Consider the following 20433-nt stretch of genomic DNA (forward strand, 5'->3'; position numbering starts at 1 on the left):
ATGCATGCAGGAGGCGGGGGGCAGGAGGGAGTAGTAGATGGTGTCCTGTCCAGGACATGTCCGTGTCCATGTCCATGTCCATGACTCCTGCCGTCTGCTGCTGCTGCTGCTGCTCCTGCTGCTCCTGCTGCTGCTTTGGGGTGTCTGAAGTTTTGTATCGTCCATTTAACAATGTGTGCCACACAAAATGCATGATGATGATGATGATACATATACTGCCAGGACGGTGGCAGGGGCAGGGGCAGGGGCAGGGCCTCTGAAAAGGCTCTCTATGTGTGCTGTGCTGTGTTTGTGGCAGACATGGGGCCAGTGGCCAGCGCCAGTGCCCAGTGCCCAAGAGTCGCCTGGAACTTCAGCTGTAGTTCTTGTAAGGACAAGCCGTTTTGGAATCTATATGGCCAGGCCATAATTCACTGGAGATAATATACATACGGCTCCCACTCGCTCAACCCTCGCCCGTTCTCCCTCTCTGTCTGCTTGTGGCATGTGGCAGACAGGCTGTGAGACGGGAGGCACGAGGCACGAGGCACCAGGCACAAGGCATGCAATTGCCTCGACACACACACGAGACACACGCATACACACATCTGTGGAAACACCCGGGGAACAACATACACATTAATGACACCAGCTTGAAATTTAAAGGGGGCAAAATCTAGACGAAAATCTGCGGGAAAATCCAGCGATTCATTCAATTGAATTTCGATTTTGGTCGCAATTTCACTTTCTCGCCTGAGCGATGCTCTAAAGAGCATTGAGCATACTAATTTCCCATAAGCGAATAGATATCTTCAAGCGTTCTTCCGAATTTTACACAAAAAAAACCAAAGAGTATCGAAAGCGAATCGAAAGACATTTATATTTCGGAGCTTTCGGGGAAGTTAAAGTATAATTTAATAAACAATTCAACAAAAGCGTACAGGATACAGATTCGTTCTATTAAATTTTTGATTTGCCGTTCGAAAAGCCCCACAGATATCCAAGACAAGTCCTGGAAATATTTCCATCACTTCACTTTCCAAAAAACACATTCAACATTCTATGAAACACCGAAGGCACTTGCCACACAAAATGAAAGACAAACAAGTGGAGGGCAGGCCCCTGTTTTCCTTTTCAAAAATGTCTTCTCTTTGGACACAGATTTTCGCGCCCAGCAGCAGAACGAGAGCCCATCGAATGAGACAGAAACAGGAAAGAGTGTGTGGATAATTTCAGAATTTTTCTGGTGGGTAATTCACAATTTTCACAATCATATTCTTTGGGCAAAAAAAAAATTCTAAAAAATATATCAACAAACAAAATTTCACTTGTTATTTCTTCAACGAGAGGCGCCCCACACGGAATACGCGATACGGATGCAACTAGGATATGCGAGGATATGCGAGGATATGCGAGGATATGCGAGTATATGGGATGTGGAATATGCGAGTACGGAGGAGTCTCTTTCCCGCGGAGCACGCAACGCGTTACGCAGCCAAAGACAAACTGATTGCCGTGTGCCGTGCCACGGATGTGATTTACCGACGCACACAGAGAAAGCAGAACAGAACACTGCCACACAGACACTTTCGCACAGAGCATGCTGCTCCTGGCCCGACGAACAGCTGGCAGGGCCTGCGCATGTGTGTGTCCATGTCCGTGTCGGTCTCCGTGTCCGTGTCCGTGTTGAGAATGGAAATGTGGGGAAAAGTGCTCGACGAAATTCCCCACTGAACAAGCAGCTGGCAGCTGGCTGGCAGAAAAGAACGGTTGCAATTGGAGCGCAGGTCCTGCGTCCCAGAATTTTCCACACATCCAATATCGAAAGCGCGTAACCACTAAAAGGATACCCCGTACAGAAAGTCATCCATGTCTAGACAGAAGACATGTACACAGAAAACAATATCCGACACGATATTTTATACCTATAGAAGATGGAAAAGCAGCACTCCAACCGACCGAGGGGCGCTGCTTCATGACGCGGGACATGTTTCATCGACTCCACTACTTAAAGGGAAAGAGTGCCTTTGAAAGATACTTTTGAAACAGTTTCGGCTACGATTACTGACAACTAAACGTAGCAGTGCTACAGAACTATACAAAACTGGGCGCCTTAAAAACTGAAAAATCGGATAAAGCAGAGCCCAAGTGTAAACTACAGCCCGTCCTTGCCACAAGCTCTGATCTGAAATGAGGCGTGCTAAACGGATCGACCCTTCCCGCAATTCGAGCAAAGGGTATGCCTCGAAGGAACTTCCCTTTTTGAGCGCCAAAATCAGGATTTCCCTTTATTTGGGGGGACATTTGTTGAATGGGGAACACTCGTGTTCGTCTCGTGGTGGATAACGGGGTACACCATTCGGGCCTGCTGATTTCCCTGCGCCACCCGAGCACCACCCCCGACCACCACCCCATAGGCCATACACGCCGTGGAGCGCCTGTAGCATACTTTCCTGCTTTGATTCCTGTATTTGGTACATTAAAGAGGAGCGCACGCTGGAGGACTTCCTTAAAGCACTGCCTCGGATCTCCCTTAACCTACTCGACTCCCCTCTCGCCCCCTCTCTCCCCCTCTCTCTCCCTTTGGCTATCTCGCTTAACCTTAAAGCGGCGGCCTGACAGACCAAAGCAAGTTGGCCACATGTTTTTTTCCGCCTGCGAATTTTAATGACTTGCCCCTTCCCCACGCGGGCACTGCAGGAGCCACATGCCTGCCTTCCGTCCCGCTCCCCCCTCCCCCCTGGCAAGGACCACCTACCTGTATGTGAGCGGTTCGCGTTGCCAAACATGTTTGCATTTGAATTTTAAATTAAACGTCGTCGTTGTCGTTGTCGTTGTCGGTGTCGGCCCCGTAGTCGTAGTCGAAGTAAAGCGATGATGATGACGACAACATGTCAACATCAAACCAGAGAGGAGGATGAGCAGCAGCAGGGACCCCCCAACGATGAGGCAAGAGGCAAGAGGCAGGGGGCAAAAGGATCAGAAAGGAAGAGCAGGGCATTAGTTGTCGTCTATTGATTTTCGGCTGCTGACCTTTTTTCCCCCCACTGAAAAACGAAGAAGAGAGAGGGAGAGGGAGAAAGGAAATGCCAAATGCGGGCCGAGTGCCAATCACAGAGAGAAAGAGAGTGGGACAGAGAGATTTATGGCTAAAATCAAAGCTAGATGGAGGAGAAATAGAGAGACATAGAGAGCGGATGCCGGAGCCACAGTAAGGATCGAGAGATTTTGTTTGATTTCTTTCAGAATCAAGGAATTTTCCATGTGATCGTGACACAAGTTTTGCCCTCGAATGCCAACCAAAGAGAGAGAGAGGGAGACTTTTAAATAGAATAACGAATCTCATGAAAGGAAGAGAGGACTATGACAAGTTTTCGGCTGGCCTCAGAATCAATGGATCTCAAAGGATTTCAGATCCAATGCCAGAAAGAGAGATAGAAAGCGATAGATAGACAGGCGCAGCTTCAACGGCTGTCAGAATCAAGGAATTCGGTTCGGGATCAAACTGAATTTTCGGGTGAAATGTAATTTCGCCCTGCCTGAGTGCCACAACTGCCACCAGAGCCTGGCAGGTGGCATGCCCCGCACCCACACACAAAGGGACGGACGCCGATTCGAATGCTAAAATACGGAATATTTTGCGAGGTTTTTGCTTGTGGCTTCCAGCCGCAGCTGGAGGCCAACTTGTTGAGCAATTAAGCCAAAAACGCACAGCATGCCAGAGCAGAGCTGCCAACTCGATAAAACTGACGTAAACTAACAGCTCCCATCCCCCACCGAATTGGCAGCCCTGCGGCAGCAGAAAAGTTGTGGGAAATCGAAGTCAGAAAGGGTTTGCAAAAGCCAGTAAGCATTCATTTGTGGAAGAATTAAACGACGGACCGAAGAGCAATAATAAGTACGAGGAGGAAACTGATCTGGCATCAAGGATAAGCTATCAAAATTCTGGTCAACGTTTCAGTCGAGGCACAAGGGCTTTAGCTCTGAGAGTCTCTCACATCTGGGCCGGAATACAAGAGCTATATCTATTAGGACATAGCTTAACCTTCCTTCTGGGTGTTGCATATATTTACCCTAGTTCAACATATCCTTTATTCCTCTATAAGTACCGAGTACCAACAAAAGTATATTGCATTCTGTACTCCAAAAAATATATAAAAATAGCAAGCAAACGATTACCAAATTTGAGGGAAATCAATAGCGATACATGCAGCTGCTTGAAGCTCTGAAGGATCTCGTTTTGACGAGTCCCTCCCAAAAGCAAATCTCCCAGAGAGAGGAGCGAGCCCCCCTGCAGTGCCTCAGGAGTAAATCAATTTGCAACACCTACGTACGCAATGGATGGGACTCTCAAATGTTTGGATTTCATCACCAGCGAGAAAACACACCCCAGCGCTGCCCTGCCTGCCCCCTGCCCGGACACACACACACACACAGATATCGTTAAGTGAATGTTTGTCCCCTGTTTGGCACAGAGAATCCTGTGGAAGGAACCTCTCTGTTATTGTTGACCAAAGTCCAACAACTGTGAGGATGTGAGTTTGCGAGGATGTAAAGGGCGGAGGGCGAAGGGCGAATGGGGAAGGGGGAGACTATATAAAGTAACAACTGGCTAATACCCTTTTTAATCCCATACACATAAATATATATTTTATTGCTCTCTGACTTCCATCTGCCTCTAGTCCAAGGGTCTCCTCTCGTATTGTTGTCGTGTGGTTCTGCGACTGTACTCCCCACACACTTTCCTCCATCCTTTTCCCGTTTTATTGCCACTCTTCTGCTCGTATAGTTTTCCATAAATTTTCGCCCACTTTTGTGCTTTTGGGCTTGTGGGGAGCAGTGCGGAAAGTGAAACCTTTACTCGAGGTAAGACGACGACGACGACGACGACAACGACAACGACGACGACTCTCGACTCTTGGGGCAAATCCGCTTAAAATCATTTTTTGGCATTATTATTTCGAGTGGCATCCCCAACCCCCTCCCAGTGGCATTCGCATGTGTAAGTGTGAGTTATTGCAACATTGCAGCAGCAACAACAAATAAAAGGCTTAAAGTATATTTGCCAAAGCCGCTTAACACACAACTGTACTGCGGTTTTTCACCAAAAGCAGAGAGAGCGCTGGCTCTCGCATTAATTGCTTGAACAGCGTCATAATCTGCGTCAAGCTTTATGCCACACCAAAAAGGAAGCAATGAATCCCACGAAGAGGGGAGCAGATCCCCCCAAAAAACGGGATGCTAGAGTAACTTTCTTAGCTTTTTACCCTCGAGTCGGCCTTGTTATCCCTCATGTCTCCTTTTTCCCCGGTTCAGCATGGTACAGAAAGATCAATCAATCGCAAGTGATCATTCGATATCGATATCATCGATATATAATCGGTTAAATCATAAACAATTATCAGGGACGCGTTCCATGGTTCGCCGCTCTGCTTTTCAATTGAGTGATTGAAAATCATCGATAAAATCATCGATTTTTTATTAAATGTACTTTATTTATCGCAATTTGAAATTATATTCATACATAATGTCCGAAAATGAAACCTTATGTGGGTATATTTTAACTTGTTATTGCAAATATTGGTCTTTACCATGGTCCCCGCCTCCGCTTCGTGCACTTCAGTGGGCTATTCGGGCAGTCGGTGTCGTTTCTTGGGTCAAATGTCTTCATCTTCCAAAAAAATGCCCCCCTCTAACATCGTTTCCCTTGGGCTCGCCACCGCCGTCCATCTGCTGGCTGCTCGTGCCCCACATTTAAATGCTTGTCAACATTCAGAGGCACGGGGCATGGGGCATGGGGCATGGGGCATGGGGCATGGGGCATGGGGCATGGGGCATGGGGCATGGGGCATGGGGCATGGGGCATGGGGCACTTACAGTTGCTTCAACATAAACCAGGACAGATATAAATATATAGGTTTATATGTGTATGTATCTGGGAGGAAGTAAAGCAAACCCGAAAACAGAATGTTGGCCAAATATTTTGGAGCTGAAATATTCATTTGATTTCTGCGAGTAGTCCGCCCTCAATCGTCTGATTTTCTCCGTTTTCCTTCCTTTGGGCTGAGCATTGTTTCCGCTTTTTTTATTTTTATTTGAGTTTTTGTTGTTGTGTGGGTGGAACGCATATTTTGGCTCTGCTTCTGTTTCCTGCTTGCATTCCTTTCTATCTCTCTGCCTCTCTGGTACTTCCGTTCCTGGTTGGCATCGCTGGGGAAATGGTTGCATTGCCTACTTTCAGGCGGTTGCCGTTTTACAGGGTTCCCATAAACGAACGGGCATCATTCGCATTCGCATTCGCATTCGCATTTAGAAGACTGCAACAAATCGCTGCGTGTTGAAACAATGAAAGCTCCATTCGTTTTTCGTTCCACAAAATTTCCATCTTCATCTGGCATTCATACACGTACTCGTGTGTATATTTTTCTGCATTTTTAAACAAAGCAAAGACGAGCTTCAGCTCCATTTCCACTCGGCAGTTGTATAATCCTGCCGGCAATGGGAGCGTGAAACAGGCACGCTAATGGGGGTAGCGTGTAGCCGTCTTTGAATGAGGCATTGTCACGCATAATTAAAATTAAATGCGCTTTTGGGAATAATTCAAATGAATAAGCGAGCGAGCTGGCTAGCCAGCATGTGTGCTGCATACACAAAATGAGGTTCCGCCGCGACGGGGTGTACCCTTGCAACTGTTCAGGTCCCATGGTCGTCCTGTGGTCGCCCTATCCTTAGCGCATTACTTCCCCCTGCCAAGTCTCTCCTCAGACAAAATCAAGCCAAAGATCGTATTAACAATCGATCACAAGGATACCCTTCTTAAGGGATGAAAAACTCTGTCTGATGACTCGTTTCGTCAGCAGCACAGCATTCGTCGAATGCTGCAGAAGTTTCCCATAAGCGAAAGGACTTCCCGCGTTTCATTTGCTTGAATTTAAAGAGGGAGTCAAGTGCACCTTCCTCTATTTTGCATTTCCCTATAAACCCATATACCCATATAGCCGTACACTTTACGACTAATGGGTATACAAAAAATTGCCTTCAACATAAAAACAAAACAAAATAAAACGAACTTTTTTTAGAAAACGTTTTTCTTGTGCTCTTGTTTCTAGTTTGCCTTTTCTCTGTCCTTTTGCCGCCCCGTCTCCATTGTCCTGTACGCCTCCATTCAAGTAGTAGGCGTGGCAAGGACAAAGAACACAGTCATGCGAAAAGTAGAGGGACGGGATGGGACGGGGTGCAGGGCCCTGTGTGGTGGTCTGGAGGAGCTCTTCATTTATTATGCGACTGATGGCCATTAATTTTGCAGACCATCGTCGTCGTCGTTTGGTCTTTGGCTGTGCCTCTTTTCTGGACCTGCGACATCATCTCTGGATGCCCCCAAAAAAGTGAGCAGGATGCACATGTTGGTGGCAGGGGCAAGTGTGTGTGCTGCTACATGGAAAAAGTTGCCGCAGGCCAGGAAAATTCATCGAAATCCTTTACGTTTTCCATCACCCTGCGAACGCATTTTTCTATTCACTAATTATGGAACAAGCGAAAGGGTTTGGGCTCCAGCATCGGGTGGAGATTCCTCTTCTAATTGCTCAAATAGTTGGCTAAGTTTTCCCTTTTCCCGCCTTTGGGCATCCGAGCCCTGGTCCTGGCCTCATGAGCCTCCTTCGCATCGATGCCCAATTTATGCCAAGGCACGAAGTTGTCAAAAAATTTTAATTAAACACGAAGGCATTCATGGCCATCCACTTTCAACACCAGACGTCTGCCCGTCCCCCCGTCCCCCCGTCCCCCTGTCCCCTTTCAAGGATAGCAGGGGCGCAGAGGGTCGCAGGAGCAGGGCTGCAGCAGGGGTCGTGTGGCAGCTGTCCACAAAGTTCGAAAACCGAAAGGAAATACTCCATTGGTAAAGAAACAAAAACGAACTGAAATCGATCATTTTTCTTCTTCGATGACTAATCTTTTGTTGGCCAACTTATCGATTAATATCGAAGCAGCACTGAAATCAATCATCAATGTTTCCATGGTTACGTTTACTTTGTTGCGTTACTCATCGATTTATTATCGAAACATTTTTTTCGTTTAACAATCGATTGCTCTAATGCTTTTGCATTCACTAATCATCACTTGTTCCTTCCTTTAAAGACAATGGATGAATGACACTTGACGATTAATTATCGAAGAAGAGCTGCAATCGATGGATAATCACAGTTCTACTTATTTTCCATTCCCTAGTCATCACTATTTCCACGATTGAATGATTTTTGTTGGCCCACTAAGCACACTTATCGATTAATTATCGAAGCGATTGGCATTCACATCCACCCGCACCCGCACTCGCACTGCCACACCCATAACACACACATCGCACAGATAAAGTGGCAACATTTTCAATTTCCCGTAAAACAATTGCAGTGCCCGTTGGCATGGCTATAAAAATGGCATGAAAACATCGACAATCCTTTGTCTCCTAGTCTCCCAGTCCCCCACTCTCTCTCCCTCTATGTCGTGTGTAAGTGCAACAGTCCCTTGCTTATGGGCCTCAAAGTGGGAATTGCAACTGCGGCTCTATTGTGCCATCGGATGTGCCATTGTTGCCACCGCCACTTCCTCGCAGTCCTGACAGATGCCATACACGGATTTCAGTCTACACTTGGAGAAAACAATATTGTCTGCGGATGTCCCGTCCTTCGCATTTCAATGCGCATTGCTGAAAGTGTACGAGTTACGTTCGTTCTATATTAATCGACAATGCGAGCAAACTTTTGTCAGCACTTCTCGTTTGGGGTTTTTGGTTTTGGGTTTGCGTTTGCGTTTGCCTTCGCGTTCTGCCTTTGCAGATGAAAATTGAAATGGATGACAGCCAGGCTGGGCACGCCAGGCGGTCATTTGCCCCAGAGCGCAGTTTTCGACGCGTTAACGCGCTCCACAGGGGGTTCGATGGCAGGGATGGGAGGCCTGATGAGTGTTCGTTTTAGGGGCACATGCAGCTTATGGCAGATAGAACACACTAATGTGAGTCGACTTTCGGGCCATGTTTGCCGTTTGACGGCCGCTGCAATCTCTGAAACTGCCACCCAGGCCGTGGGGCACGGTCGCTGCCAGAGAAGTTGCATATTTGTGGCAGTAAAATGACCAACGGAATGCCGTCAACGCACAGAGAGTGAAATGACCAATCTAGCAGGAAAGCCCCAACTTTCCACAACATCAGAGATTTGCCTCATTTCTTTACAGAATTGGTCAAATCCATTGATGAAGCCAATTTTGAAGTTTGTATCCAAACACAGGATCGTCATATGCACGCCAGATCATCCGGGTCAAGCAACTGGGTGCCATCGGAGTCGTCTTGAGGAACAACCTTCTGTTGCTCCTACTTTCGGGGGCAGCATTTTTTTGATTTCTGTTACCCTAACTTCCCACATCTTCTTCTGTGATAGTCTACATACAATTATACAACTAAAAGCATATAAAAACCTACCCTTTACAACCATTATATTGTATAATGGAACGATAGAGAGTGTGTTTGATGAAGAGACGAAAAATCAGTCAGAACGTGTAGGCGTCTCTTTAAAATTGTGGATGCCACAGATTTTCGTCCTTTGTGTCAAAGGAGTGTGGATACCAAATTTGGATACCACAAGCTTTTGTTAGTTTCTGAGATCTAGGCGCCTATCGAGAAGGACAGACAGACGCAGGGAAAGACATGTACATATATATATATTGACGCTGATCAACAATATAAATACTTTATGGGGTCGGAGACGCATCCTTCTGGGCGCATCCACTTTCCCCAAAAATCGAATATACATATATCTTTTTTCGCTCTACACTACTCTCTATTTGTTCTGTTATATTAAATACCGTAAAAGCTAACGATTTGCTCCTGCCAGATTCGTCAATTCCCCCACTGTGCAACGCTGGCTAGGCCAAGGGTTGGGTTGGGATGGGCTCGTTGCTCGGTAAATTTGCATCAACATAAACGAAGGATTAGTAGTTTTTCGTATGTACCCGTAAATGCTCCAGTGGGCTTTCCAGCTCTGTGGACCCAAAAAGTGTCTCCTGATGGCGATTTTCTATTTACTTCTGATTTCATTATCTTCTGCCCACTGGACGGAGCAGCTGTAAAGTCGCCTCTCTTTGATTCTATTTGTTCATCTGAAATTTGGAAGTTTCCAATGGTGGCCATGGGGCCATTCTTGTCAGCCTTGCTCTCGGATTCGTTTGCCGTCAGCCAGAGTCGGTCGTCCGTTTGCTGTTTTCCCTGGCATGGCTTTGGCAATAAACTTGAATTTTATTGTCCTACAAGAATGTTGCAATATGCTTGGCCATAATTTCAACATCCTCAACATTGTTGCCAGACGAAAATAGGAGCCCCACACACTCTCCCACTCCCCCAGAGCCCAAATTTTGCGGTCGTTGCAGGTCTGAAGGGTCTTAGCGTCTGGTCCTCGTTTCTCCTTCTCTCCCTGAAGGGAGTCATGATGAGATGTGGGGACAACATTCCACAAAAACAAAACAAAGTTTTTGTTGTTTTCTTAAGTTAAAACCTGCATTTAAATGGAATCTTATATCAGTACTAGATCCTATACATAGGTGCTCTTATTTCATTTTCCCCTTGATTTATTTTGCTTTTCTTAGCTTTTTTCTGGGATTCAAAGGAGTGGAAATATTATACAAAATGTTGCATATTTAGAGACGCTTCTTTTGGCATTTTTGAAGGGGGTGGGGGTGGGGGTGTGGAACCAGTGGAATGGTGGATTGACCCAAGAATCGGTTTGTGTCCGGACCATTTCAAGTTTTTAGTGCAACTAATTTAAAATTTATGATGCACTTGAATTGCATTGCTGGCAAAAGTTGAAAAGTCAACTAAAAAGAGCAACAAAAAAGGCAGCGAGACTCCGTCCTTATGGGGCCAGGGAAAAGGGCGGGGGGAAATGGGAACTGCATAAAAACAGAAATAAAATATTCATCGCATACTTTTAGCCATCGAGTTATGCATTTTCTTCTTTTCTACTATTTTCTGAATGCACACACTTTTCCACTCTGTTTTACTTCTTCTTGTTTATTTTGCTGCATTTCTGTTGCTGTTGCTGTTTCTGTTTCTGTTTTGTCGACTGCTCGAAAATTGGCAATTAAATATTGAAAAAACCCCAGCAACACGAAATAATATTCATATTCGTAATAATAATTGAGTGAATATTTGCTCTCAGCGGAAGGGGCCTCTCCTCCTTTTTGCTCCATTGGTCGGGGTCACCAGTTGTCGAATTCGCATTTTATTTGGCCCTGCAGCTCTCAAGGACAACCCTTAACGTATTCGGTGTACTCTTTGGCTTTTGAAAGTATTTGAAAGTCTCGTTTTGGGTCTGCATAATTGACACTCATTAAATCGACAATCACCAACACAGTACACCGAAACATGCCGTCGATTGTGGAACTGGAACTAGTAATAATTGTACTTTGTGAAGATTGAGGTTTCGATCAAAGAATTCGAATGCGCACACGAAACAGTGACTGACATGAAGGAGACACTTCATTCTTTTAGGAGGCGAATGCAAGAAAGTGCTAAAGGAAGGACAGATTCGAAAGGAGGATCTAAAGTATTTACGCTCAAGCCAGCTGGTCTAAAATATGATGGACTCTACGTCATTGTATATACCAGGTTTATACAGGAGCCGTGCTTGGCTTTGCAGAGCGATTACTCTTCTTCTGGAATTTGAGGACCCAAAGACCCCAGAAACAAATATTATGGACTCTTTGCATTATGGACATTTGCAAAAAAAAAAAATAAATAAAAAATAAATTTGAATTAGTATTAGTATTAATAATACAAATATAAGTCATAATAATAAAAATATTAGTCATACTAAAAATGTTAGAATAAGAAAATCATTCTGCTTAAAGCACACAACTATATGAACTCCATGTGACTAGCGCATTAACATAAAGTAGAAATACTGTCGCGTTAGGAATATATACATATATACAAATAAATAAATATGGTCTCCAAATCATTCGGCATTTCGATCACTGCCTTGATTACTGCTCATCGTCTGTTGATAGCATCAAATGCTTTTGATAATTTTCGGGGAGTAATCAATCAAATAAAAAGATTTCTGAGTCAGCATCTTTACCGCTCCACTTGCGTCTCGCTAGATTCAAGACGGTGTCAGATTGAAGAACCATAGATGTGCAAGAAGTGAGTGCTATGTTAGGTCGTGCCCGTGACCCAAGTTGACCAAATTCCATTTCCAATTTCTATTTCCATTTTGCGTAAGCCTACGCCGAAAAAGTCGAATAGACTCAGAGGCTGCGATTTCAGTTACTGATTCAATTCAATACCTATCGCTGCACCCTTACAACCAGGCAGGCAGCCAAAAAAATGTTTAGAATCCAGTCGGTTGTGTCTCATTTCTCACGAAATCCATCAAATTATGGAAATGATATGACACCTCCAAACAGAAAAGCACTTACGCCTTGGGATACTTTAAAAATTCTGCGAGAAGCCTCAAACTCAACGAGCTCTGCGGCTAAAACCGATCAAATTTTGGGAGTTAACCCCAGCAAAAGAGATTAAAATTACAAAAAAAAAACCAACACTCACTGATGTTTTTCTGCTCGAAATCATATGACATGGAACACGGAAGGGTGCGAACGCTTTAACTTGGATGGAACAGATGGTTTTAATTATTACTTTCATGACTTAAGAAAGTAAGAACCTCATTTGACCCGTCACCATAGTCGTCTCTTATTATGGCACATTTGAAATCCAGTTTTTTTCGTGTAAAATGAAATCCATTGGCTACAAAGAGCTACTCCAATAGTCATTTCTCTGTTTTTCCCACATCTTTGGAATTACATTGTCTTGGAGCAATTCAATGCCCCAGTCCATACTGCTAGATCTATACTCTTAAGATCTATATATAATAGAGAACGTATGGGGATGACTTTCACGCTAAAAAGTCGTCTTTGTGGCGGCATGTCAAGAAGTTGAAATTGAGTCGCAGAAGAACCCGTCGAATAAGTACTGAATTCTCGAGACAACTACTGGCTCTTGGCAGTGGCCCAATTACCGTTGATGTTTCGACTGGATTGATATCGTTCCGGGCATATTTTTGCGATTTCACATCGTCAAAGGAGAAACGAATCACTAAAGAGTTCCCCGCATTGCACAAAATTGTACAAATCTTGATTGGATTGGATTGGATGAGTGGACGGGATATACCAGTAGGGAAAAACAAGGACGTCGATAGCTTGAATTTCATTATTCAAAGTCAAATCGCTGGAGAACTGCATTTATATTTTTGAACTCGCTAGATGTGCCAGATAAAATACTGCTGAAAGTGGGATCGACCATAATCATGTCGAGGAATCTGAATCATCCAAAACCGTGCAGCGGTTGCCCGCCAACAAACTGATGATCAATGCGATTCAAGCGACGATCGTCAAGCGAAAATTCAAGGGAGAGGTAGTCCTAATCCCACGAATTCCGGTTGTTCCAACTGGTCTACCATTCCAATTCAAGAGAAATCAGTTCCCCGTTCGACTGACCGTTGCGATGACAATCCATAAACCGAAAGGCCAATCTTTGGATGTCTGTGGGATTATTCTCGAATTTCCCTGTTTTTCGCACTGTCAGCTGTGTTCGCTGCCTGTTCGCGTGGTGGCAAACCGTATTCGTTGTTTGTTTTTGAGTCGGAAATCAAATCAAAAAACATTGTTTACAATATCGCTCTCAACAGATTTCGATTCCATTTAAATAAATCATGTCGAAATTTGAGCTGTTTGTGTTATATGAAGGCATTAAATTGGGGCGAGACAACGTTCGCCGGGTCCGAAAGCAATGTGCATATGTATAAGCATAATAAAAGACAAGAAAATATGAAGCTGCCACAAGAAATACTTGATGCAGGGGCTAAGGGACATATTTTGTTTTCCATTGCAAAGCAGAAAATTTGAAATTTTGGAGTGTCTAAAAATATGCAAAATGTTTATTCCATGAATATAAAACAATATTACAAGAGAGATGTGGGGTCTTAAAAAGATACAAAATAATGAATGGCAGGGCGCTGGACACCTATTCTATTCTGACAACTTCCCTCTGCTGCGGGCAGTCAATGACATTATACACCGTCAGTTCTGCATTTAAGAATATTTCAGGCTACATGTAGCCAGCATTTTTAAAGTGTAAATGCTTAGATAAAAAAACATCCCTTCTAGATTTTATCGCTGCATAAAAGTTGTGGAATTTAGTTTTTTTGTGCCCTTCGTGATATGAACTTTGCTCATACGTACAAGAACTTTGTTCCGAGGCTTACTGTGTGGAAAATGTGAAATGTCGAAAATCATTTATAACCAGCAAAAAACACGAAGGACCATGGTTGTTGGTTTGTGGCTTATTCCAAAACATACTAAAAATTCATAGTCATTCAAAGTCCATAGCCTATTTTTTGTTCAAAGTTACCTTTCGTATAATTGTTTCATTGCTCTGTGCACCGCCATCACAGGGACCGCTCTCTGCTGATGTGGGTCTCTCGTTCACTCAACAGTTGTCTGCCCAGCCACTAACAGAAGCTGCGCTAACAGAGCGCTGTTACGCTTACATGAATTAATGATATGCCCACAGAGGCAATGTACATACCTACATACATATGTATGTACATATGGGCTGGTTTCAGAACGAGCAAAAACAGTACCAAACGTTGTGAGTCGCGGCGTATCCCGCACAACTAATACCCTGTACTCTGTGTGTGTGTAATACACACTGTGTATGAGCACTTGTGATCTTTTTAGTTTAGCCATTATATGCTAATAATGGATAACGATAAAGAAAGATTTGACGATAAAAAGAGCAGACAAAGAAAGAAAATAATTTAAACAATGTATTTTATATTCAATTGGCTGTACGATGGCATAGGAAATGAGGAAGAAACCAAATCAAACCTTTCATATATGTTTAATTATGCATTACTTGTGTGTGCAATACCTTTTGGTTTGAAGACACGGAAGCACGCCATATTTCGTTCCCGCCATTTTCAGTTGATTTTCTCCCGTTTTCCCTGTTGACGAACTGCCACCAGACCGATCTCAGCCGTACGGATGTCCGTTCTTCCCCAGTCATATTCGAAAGCAGTCTTCTCAATCCTTCTCTGTTTCTGTACCCTGGATGCTTACTCCGTTTCTCAGTCGTAGCACCGAATGAAGTCACTTGGAAACATTGATTGTGTGATTGGATATTTCCCAAAAATGCTCCAATTCTTGTGTTTCGCAACGTAGAAATGAAAGCAATGCCGCAGGTGGCAGAGTCAGTATGGCCATTTCACTTTTCCATTAAGGCAGCAATCCTTTCGTTTCTGCCGCAAACTGGAATGCTATGCTCACAAACAACGTCCATTAGATTAATGGACGAACAAAAGGATGCGACATTTCTTCTGCTCTACTGTTTGATGCCTTACTGAATTACGACCTTGTCCGGAAAGACATGGGACAGCCATGGGATATTGCTTGATCTTAAGTTCTGTGATATGTCATTTGGTTCATATTAACCACCGAACTCCCAAATGTAAACCGATCAAGCCATAACTCTTAAGCCATAACTTTTGATAGTTCAAGATTTTTTAGTATTTAAACTTTTTTGCATAAAAATCATATCTGGTATATATGTACATATGTATCTCTTCCAGCACGTTCTGATCCACCTGCTTCTCCTGCTCTCTAGCTCCTCCTTCTTCTCTCTCCACAAGCCGATCACGCGACTTCTCTTGTTTTTATTCATTTTTATTGTAGTATAGTTGATATTTATTATAATAGTTATAGTCGATAGTTATAACAATAGTTATAGGGTATAGTAATAGTAAGTTCTGTGAAAATTCATTATGTTCTCATTAACAAACCGACGCTTAAGAATCATTTGGAATATTCTGAAACCCGTTTCCATCCATCGAAAACGTCCTTGTTATATTGTCGATTTTTACACCTGATGCAAAATATTAGATTTGTGGTGATAGTGGATGTGTGTAACACCCCGAAGAAAGCATTTCCGACCCCATAAAATGTCTCAGAGACTAGAACAGCTAGTGCAACCGAATTTTGTATTCAGTCTCCTGTGATATTGCTGTGCATTGTTGGTAAATATCAATATTAAAAAAGCGAACAGGAACGTTGTGAGCCGCGGCAAGGGACGCGGCTCTACTTTTACACCTGCCACTTAGTCAGTAGCATTTCTCTCATGTCTTTTGGTATCCCTGTTCCCTGTTCGCAAAAGCGATTTCTCTCAATTTTACTCAAACTCGTAATGGAAGATGGAGGAGGAGAGGAACCACAGCCGCGTTTTATGTTGTAAGGTTACGAGTAATTCTGGCACCCCATTTATCCCCTTTACACGATCCTCCAACGATCTATCTGATCAGAACTAAAGAATATTTGATCTGTTTCCATTTTTCGTTACATATTTTCTCACATCGATGGATAGCCATGTTTGGACATCTTTAAAAGTTTATAACACTATCACACCCCCGCCACACGGAGATCGTACCACGTGGGTGAATGGAGAGGGAGGGGAGAAGAGTACTCATGCATAATTCATGGAGCAAAAATCATTGAAGTAAAATTAATTTATGGCAGGCTCCAGCATGTTGCAGGCTCCGCCAGCGAAGGCCCACCACCGGGAGCGAGACGAGAGCAGGGTTTTCGCCACGGGCATGGGGCAAGATGGGTGGCTTGGCTGTATTGTAGTTCACATTTCACTCTAATACATAATTCATGTAGTTTTTTGCATTAATGCGGAGACCGAAACCAGCCCTGGGACGCTCCCCCAGCCACTCCCTTTGGCTGGTCTTTTGGCCAAATGTCTAATGACTTAATTAGCCCGATAATGGGGGATCATTTTCCACAGCTCCATATGCCATCACCGCCTCTAACAGTTACACTATTTCCTCCGCTCCATGCGCTGTATCCACATTCGAGGGCTGTTTGTGGCCGGTCGTAAAGATGCTTCAACCGTGGCGCGCTCGCATAAATCATAATTACATTCGCTCAAGATGTGGCCCCTGTCGGCAATTAATGAGGTTTCTGTGTCATCTGCCCCCGTCTTCAGGGCGAAGCGAGAGGTCTCTTACCTTTTCACGCAGCATATCCCGTATACGTCCCGCCTGGTTTTTCGATCGATGCAGCTCCAATTGCAGCTCCAGGCAGCGCTCCTGCCAGTTGATCTGGAAAAAAAAGAAACTCTTGAATACAGTGCTGTGCCCCCGCCGAAAAACCCACGATGTCTTACCTCCGGCAGGGCCTGTCCATAGTTGTTCACCTGATGGACGTCCAGGTGCTCGGTGAGAGCGGAAAAGTGCGGCCACGGTGCATCGGGGGCATCGAGGGCGGCCAGCACGGGATTGACTGGATTCACTGGATTCACGGGCGGTTGAGGCGCCTCCGCCTGCTTCGACCCCTGCTTGGCCGGAATGGGCGGGGGCCGTGGAACGCGGCGCGGCATCAGCCGCGGGCTGTTCGGCGTGGAGGTGGTGCTGGAGAGCCGCCCCTGGACCAGCGGTATTTGACCACTAAACGAGGTGGCCCGCTTGACCAGCAACGGGGAGCCGTGCAGCGACTGGGAGCCCGACGACCGCCCCGGCAGCTGCGAGGGCAGAGACGGCGGCTGCTGGAGCAGCTGCTGGTTGAGCAGATGCTGCTGATGCTGCGGCTGGTGCTGCTGCTGCTGGTGGTGGTAGAGGTGCGAGGGAAAGGTGTGCAGGAAGCCCACGCCGCTGCCATCCTGGGGCCGCAGGAAGTAGTGGCTCTGGTGGCTCTGCGCATAGTACAGAGCATGGGCGCCAGCCGAGGGTGTGGCCCGGCCCGAGCTGGAGGCCGAGGCACTGGCAGACGGCGAGGGCGACGAGGAGGCCGAACGTCGCCGCTGGTCCGCCGTCGTTGTCGCCTGCACCTGAAGCGACTGCTGCTGCTGGAGATTCGTGAGCGTATCAAAAATTTGCGATAAACGCCCCAAAGGCACTTCGTCAGACATTGACGTTGCAGGAGAGCAAGAGAGAGAGCTGCCAGATCAAAGAGAGAAGCAGAGAGAAATGCTATACAAATGGATGTCAAGCCAATATTTTTTAGAAAAAACCCCGTTCCACTGACTAAAAAAAGTCCAAAAAAGCTTAAATTCAAACCAAAATCTGTAAATAAGGCTAGCAAAATTGTTGCCAAGTGTACTCGAGGGCCTTAAGGGTATACTGAATTTTATTGGATGGAAGAAACGTGAGATAGACGTGAGATATGTAAGAGTAAGAAGAAAGCGTTTCCGATCCCAAGCAAATCGAGGGGCGCGTTGGGAGTCGCTGATACGGCCGCGACTCTACACTTATACGCGATACTCAATAGTGTGCGAGAGAGAGACAGCGTAGCCACTGAAATTTCATTTGTTCCGTCCGGCTATAATAATGAGCCTGGAAGATATGGTCATTCCCTAGGATGCTGCATTTTTCGTTTTCTCGTATCTTCAAAATTATGGATGCCAAAGATTTTTGTCTTTTGTGGAAGCGGAAGACGGGGTCCCAGGAGCCTGGATACCAAATTTCGTTGCCCCAGCTCTTACGATCTCTGTGAACGAGGCCTCAAACCAGACGGACAGACGTACGGACGGACATGGCTCAATCGACTCGGCTGTTGATGTTGACTTTATGTCGGTCGGAACCGCTTTCTTCTGGGTGTTACGCACATCCATTTTCCGCACACCCCTGTACTCTTTTTGAGTATCGGGTGTACAAAAATCGAAGATTTCCCCTTATATTACTTTGAAAAAGCCAGATCTGACGGTAAAAAGCTGACTTTGCAACACTGAGGCCCGAGTGCTCGAAAGTCTATGGAGATACCATTGAAAAACGCTTTAGTTTTTGGTGGCTCTGCCGTTGGTTTTGTGTATTAATTCGAGCCTTAGAAGAGTAGGCGAGTATTATTTAGAAACTATAGTAATTTTGAAGTATTCAGTTCCATCCAAAAAGGCGGTGGATGATGCCGCGCCTTTCCGACGCAGCCTCCTCAGTATCGTCACCATCCGTGGACTCAGGGGCAGGCGTGGGTTGGGGTGTTTGTGCGGGCGGCACCGGGGCCACGGGCAGCACAACAGTGGAGTCACGCCGCTCGTTGGAGGTTTGCGAAGGCACCAGCGGCGTCCCCGGAAGTGTGGCGACCACAGCCGAGGCCAGCGCTATTGTATCCTCCGAGGTAGGGATCCGTGCTGGAATGGTGCTGGGAACTGCAGTGGAGGTGGATGCCGCGTCCTCGGTCGTCGTCTTCTGGGCGGCATCTTTCTCTGTCTGCTTCTGTTCGGCGTCCGTGTTCTTCTGATGCCCCTTGGAACGGGAGCTCTTGCCGCTAGTCAACCTGGGAAGCTCCATCCTCTACAAGGGAAAATAGCAAGGATTGATCTCTCACTTTTTTTCCTCAAAATTGTACTTACAACCGATTTGGATCTGGATTTGGAAAATGTGTAGGTTGTGTTTTGTTGAAAATCTCAGGCTCGACTGAGAAACTAAACGAAAACTCTAGACACAAGGCCCCAAAATACCTGAAAGGTAAGTCTTCCAGGCCTTCTACGATCGTTAAACGAAATCTAAACTGTATTTTCCATTTATTTAGAGCGATAATCGCTTTACATCAGGCTCATTTTTAGCCTTGAATTCAACCAAATTTCTATCTGCTAGTAAGTGGTGGGTTTTCCCCATAAGAAAGAGAGAAACGTTTCGGAGACGCAGCAGCTGCGAAAACCTTTTACTCTCTCGCTCCCACTCGCTCAATGAAGACGCAGTTAAGGGTGGGTTTTCATGCTTGTAACATGTGTGAGAGGGAGAGAGAGGGGGTACGACGCTCTCGCTCACACCAGGAAAGACTACCTAAGAATTGTCGTTGTCGTCCTCGTTCTTCCCGCGGAATATAATCAGCAACGAATTAGCATTCGATAATGGGCAAGTGCTTCGGTTGTGGCCACCCCCCCTGCAATCTGGATAGAAAGGATAGGTATCAAATCTGACACATGTCAAGTGTGTGCTATCACTACACAGTCGCCTCTGCTGTAAATCTACGTGAAAGTTCTGTTACACATTTCTACCAGAAAAGGTAAGTGCAATGGCTACCCCTATACACCGTACATGGTACAGTTTGCGATTCAATACCACCCGACACCAGAATGTACGTAACCTAAAATTGTTCGAGGCGCTTAAATGTCACTGCCAAATTCTGTTGTGGTCCCTCAAAGCGCGCCAAAACAAGGCTTTGTTTGCAATTTTTGGCTTAAACTGACTCCATCAAATGCCTGCAAAGTGCGTGCCAGCTATTGGCAGTGCAAACATTGTCGAGAGGTTGAAGGACAGTGTTGAAAGTGCCATCTTCTGTTGTGTTTTTTTTCTTGCTTGCAGAATGCTTTTAAGGTAAATACATCGTTTTGTATGTATGTACATATGCACCTGCAGTGGT

At 45.3% G+C, this 20433-nt stretch overlaps 2 protein-coding genes across 5 annotated transcripts in view; both read right to left on the reverse strand.

The window, feature by feature from the left end:
* LOC6596713 (uncharacterized protein CG43867) overlaps positions 1-20433 on the reverse strand; it is a 128179-nt gene that overhangs the window by 86393 nt on the left and 21353 nt on the right. For all 4 annotated transcript variants that reach the window (XM_026990215.1, XM_026990214.1, XM_026990212.1 and 1 more), the window contains exons 2-3: positions 17243-18011; positions 17085-17177 (exon numbers count right to left, since the gene is read on the reverse strand). In XM_026990215.1, coding sequence (XP_026846016.1) covers positions 17085-17177; positions 17243-17983 — 834 coding nt within the window. In that variant the 5' untranslated portion in view covers positions 17984-18011. The remainder of the gene's footprint in view (positions 1-17084; positions 17178-17242; positions 18012-20433) is intronic.
* Positions 18852-19501, reverse strand: LOC6596844. Its single transcript, XM_002021989.2, has 2 exons — positions 19421-19501; positions 18852-19361 (listed from the first exon to the last, which is right to left on the reverse strand). Exon 2 carries the CDS (start codon positions 19356-19358, stop codon positions 18945-18947), a length of 414 nt encoding a protein of 137 aa, XP_002022025.1. The 5' UTR covers positions 19359-19361; positions 19421-19501; the 3' UTR covers positions 18852-18944.

Source organism: Drosophila persimilis, unplaced genomic scaffold, assembly GCF_003286085.1.
Source record: "Drosophila persimilis strain 14011-0111.01,24,50 unplaced genomic scaffold, DperRS2 tig00000520-arrow-pilon, whole genome shotgun sequence".
In the NCBI taxonomy this organism is placed as follows: Eukaryota; Metazoa; Arthropoda; class Insecta; order Diptera; family Drosophilidae; genus Drosophila; species Drosophila persimilis.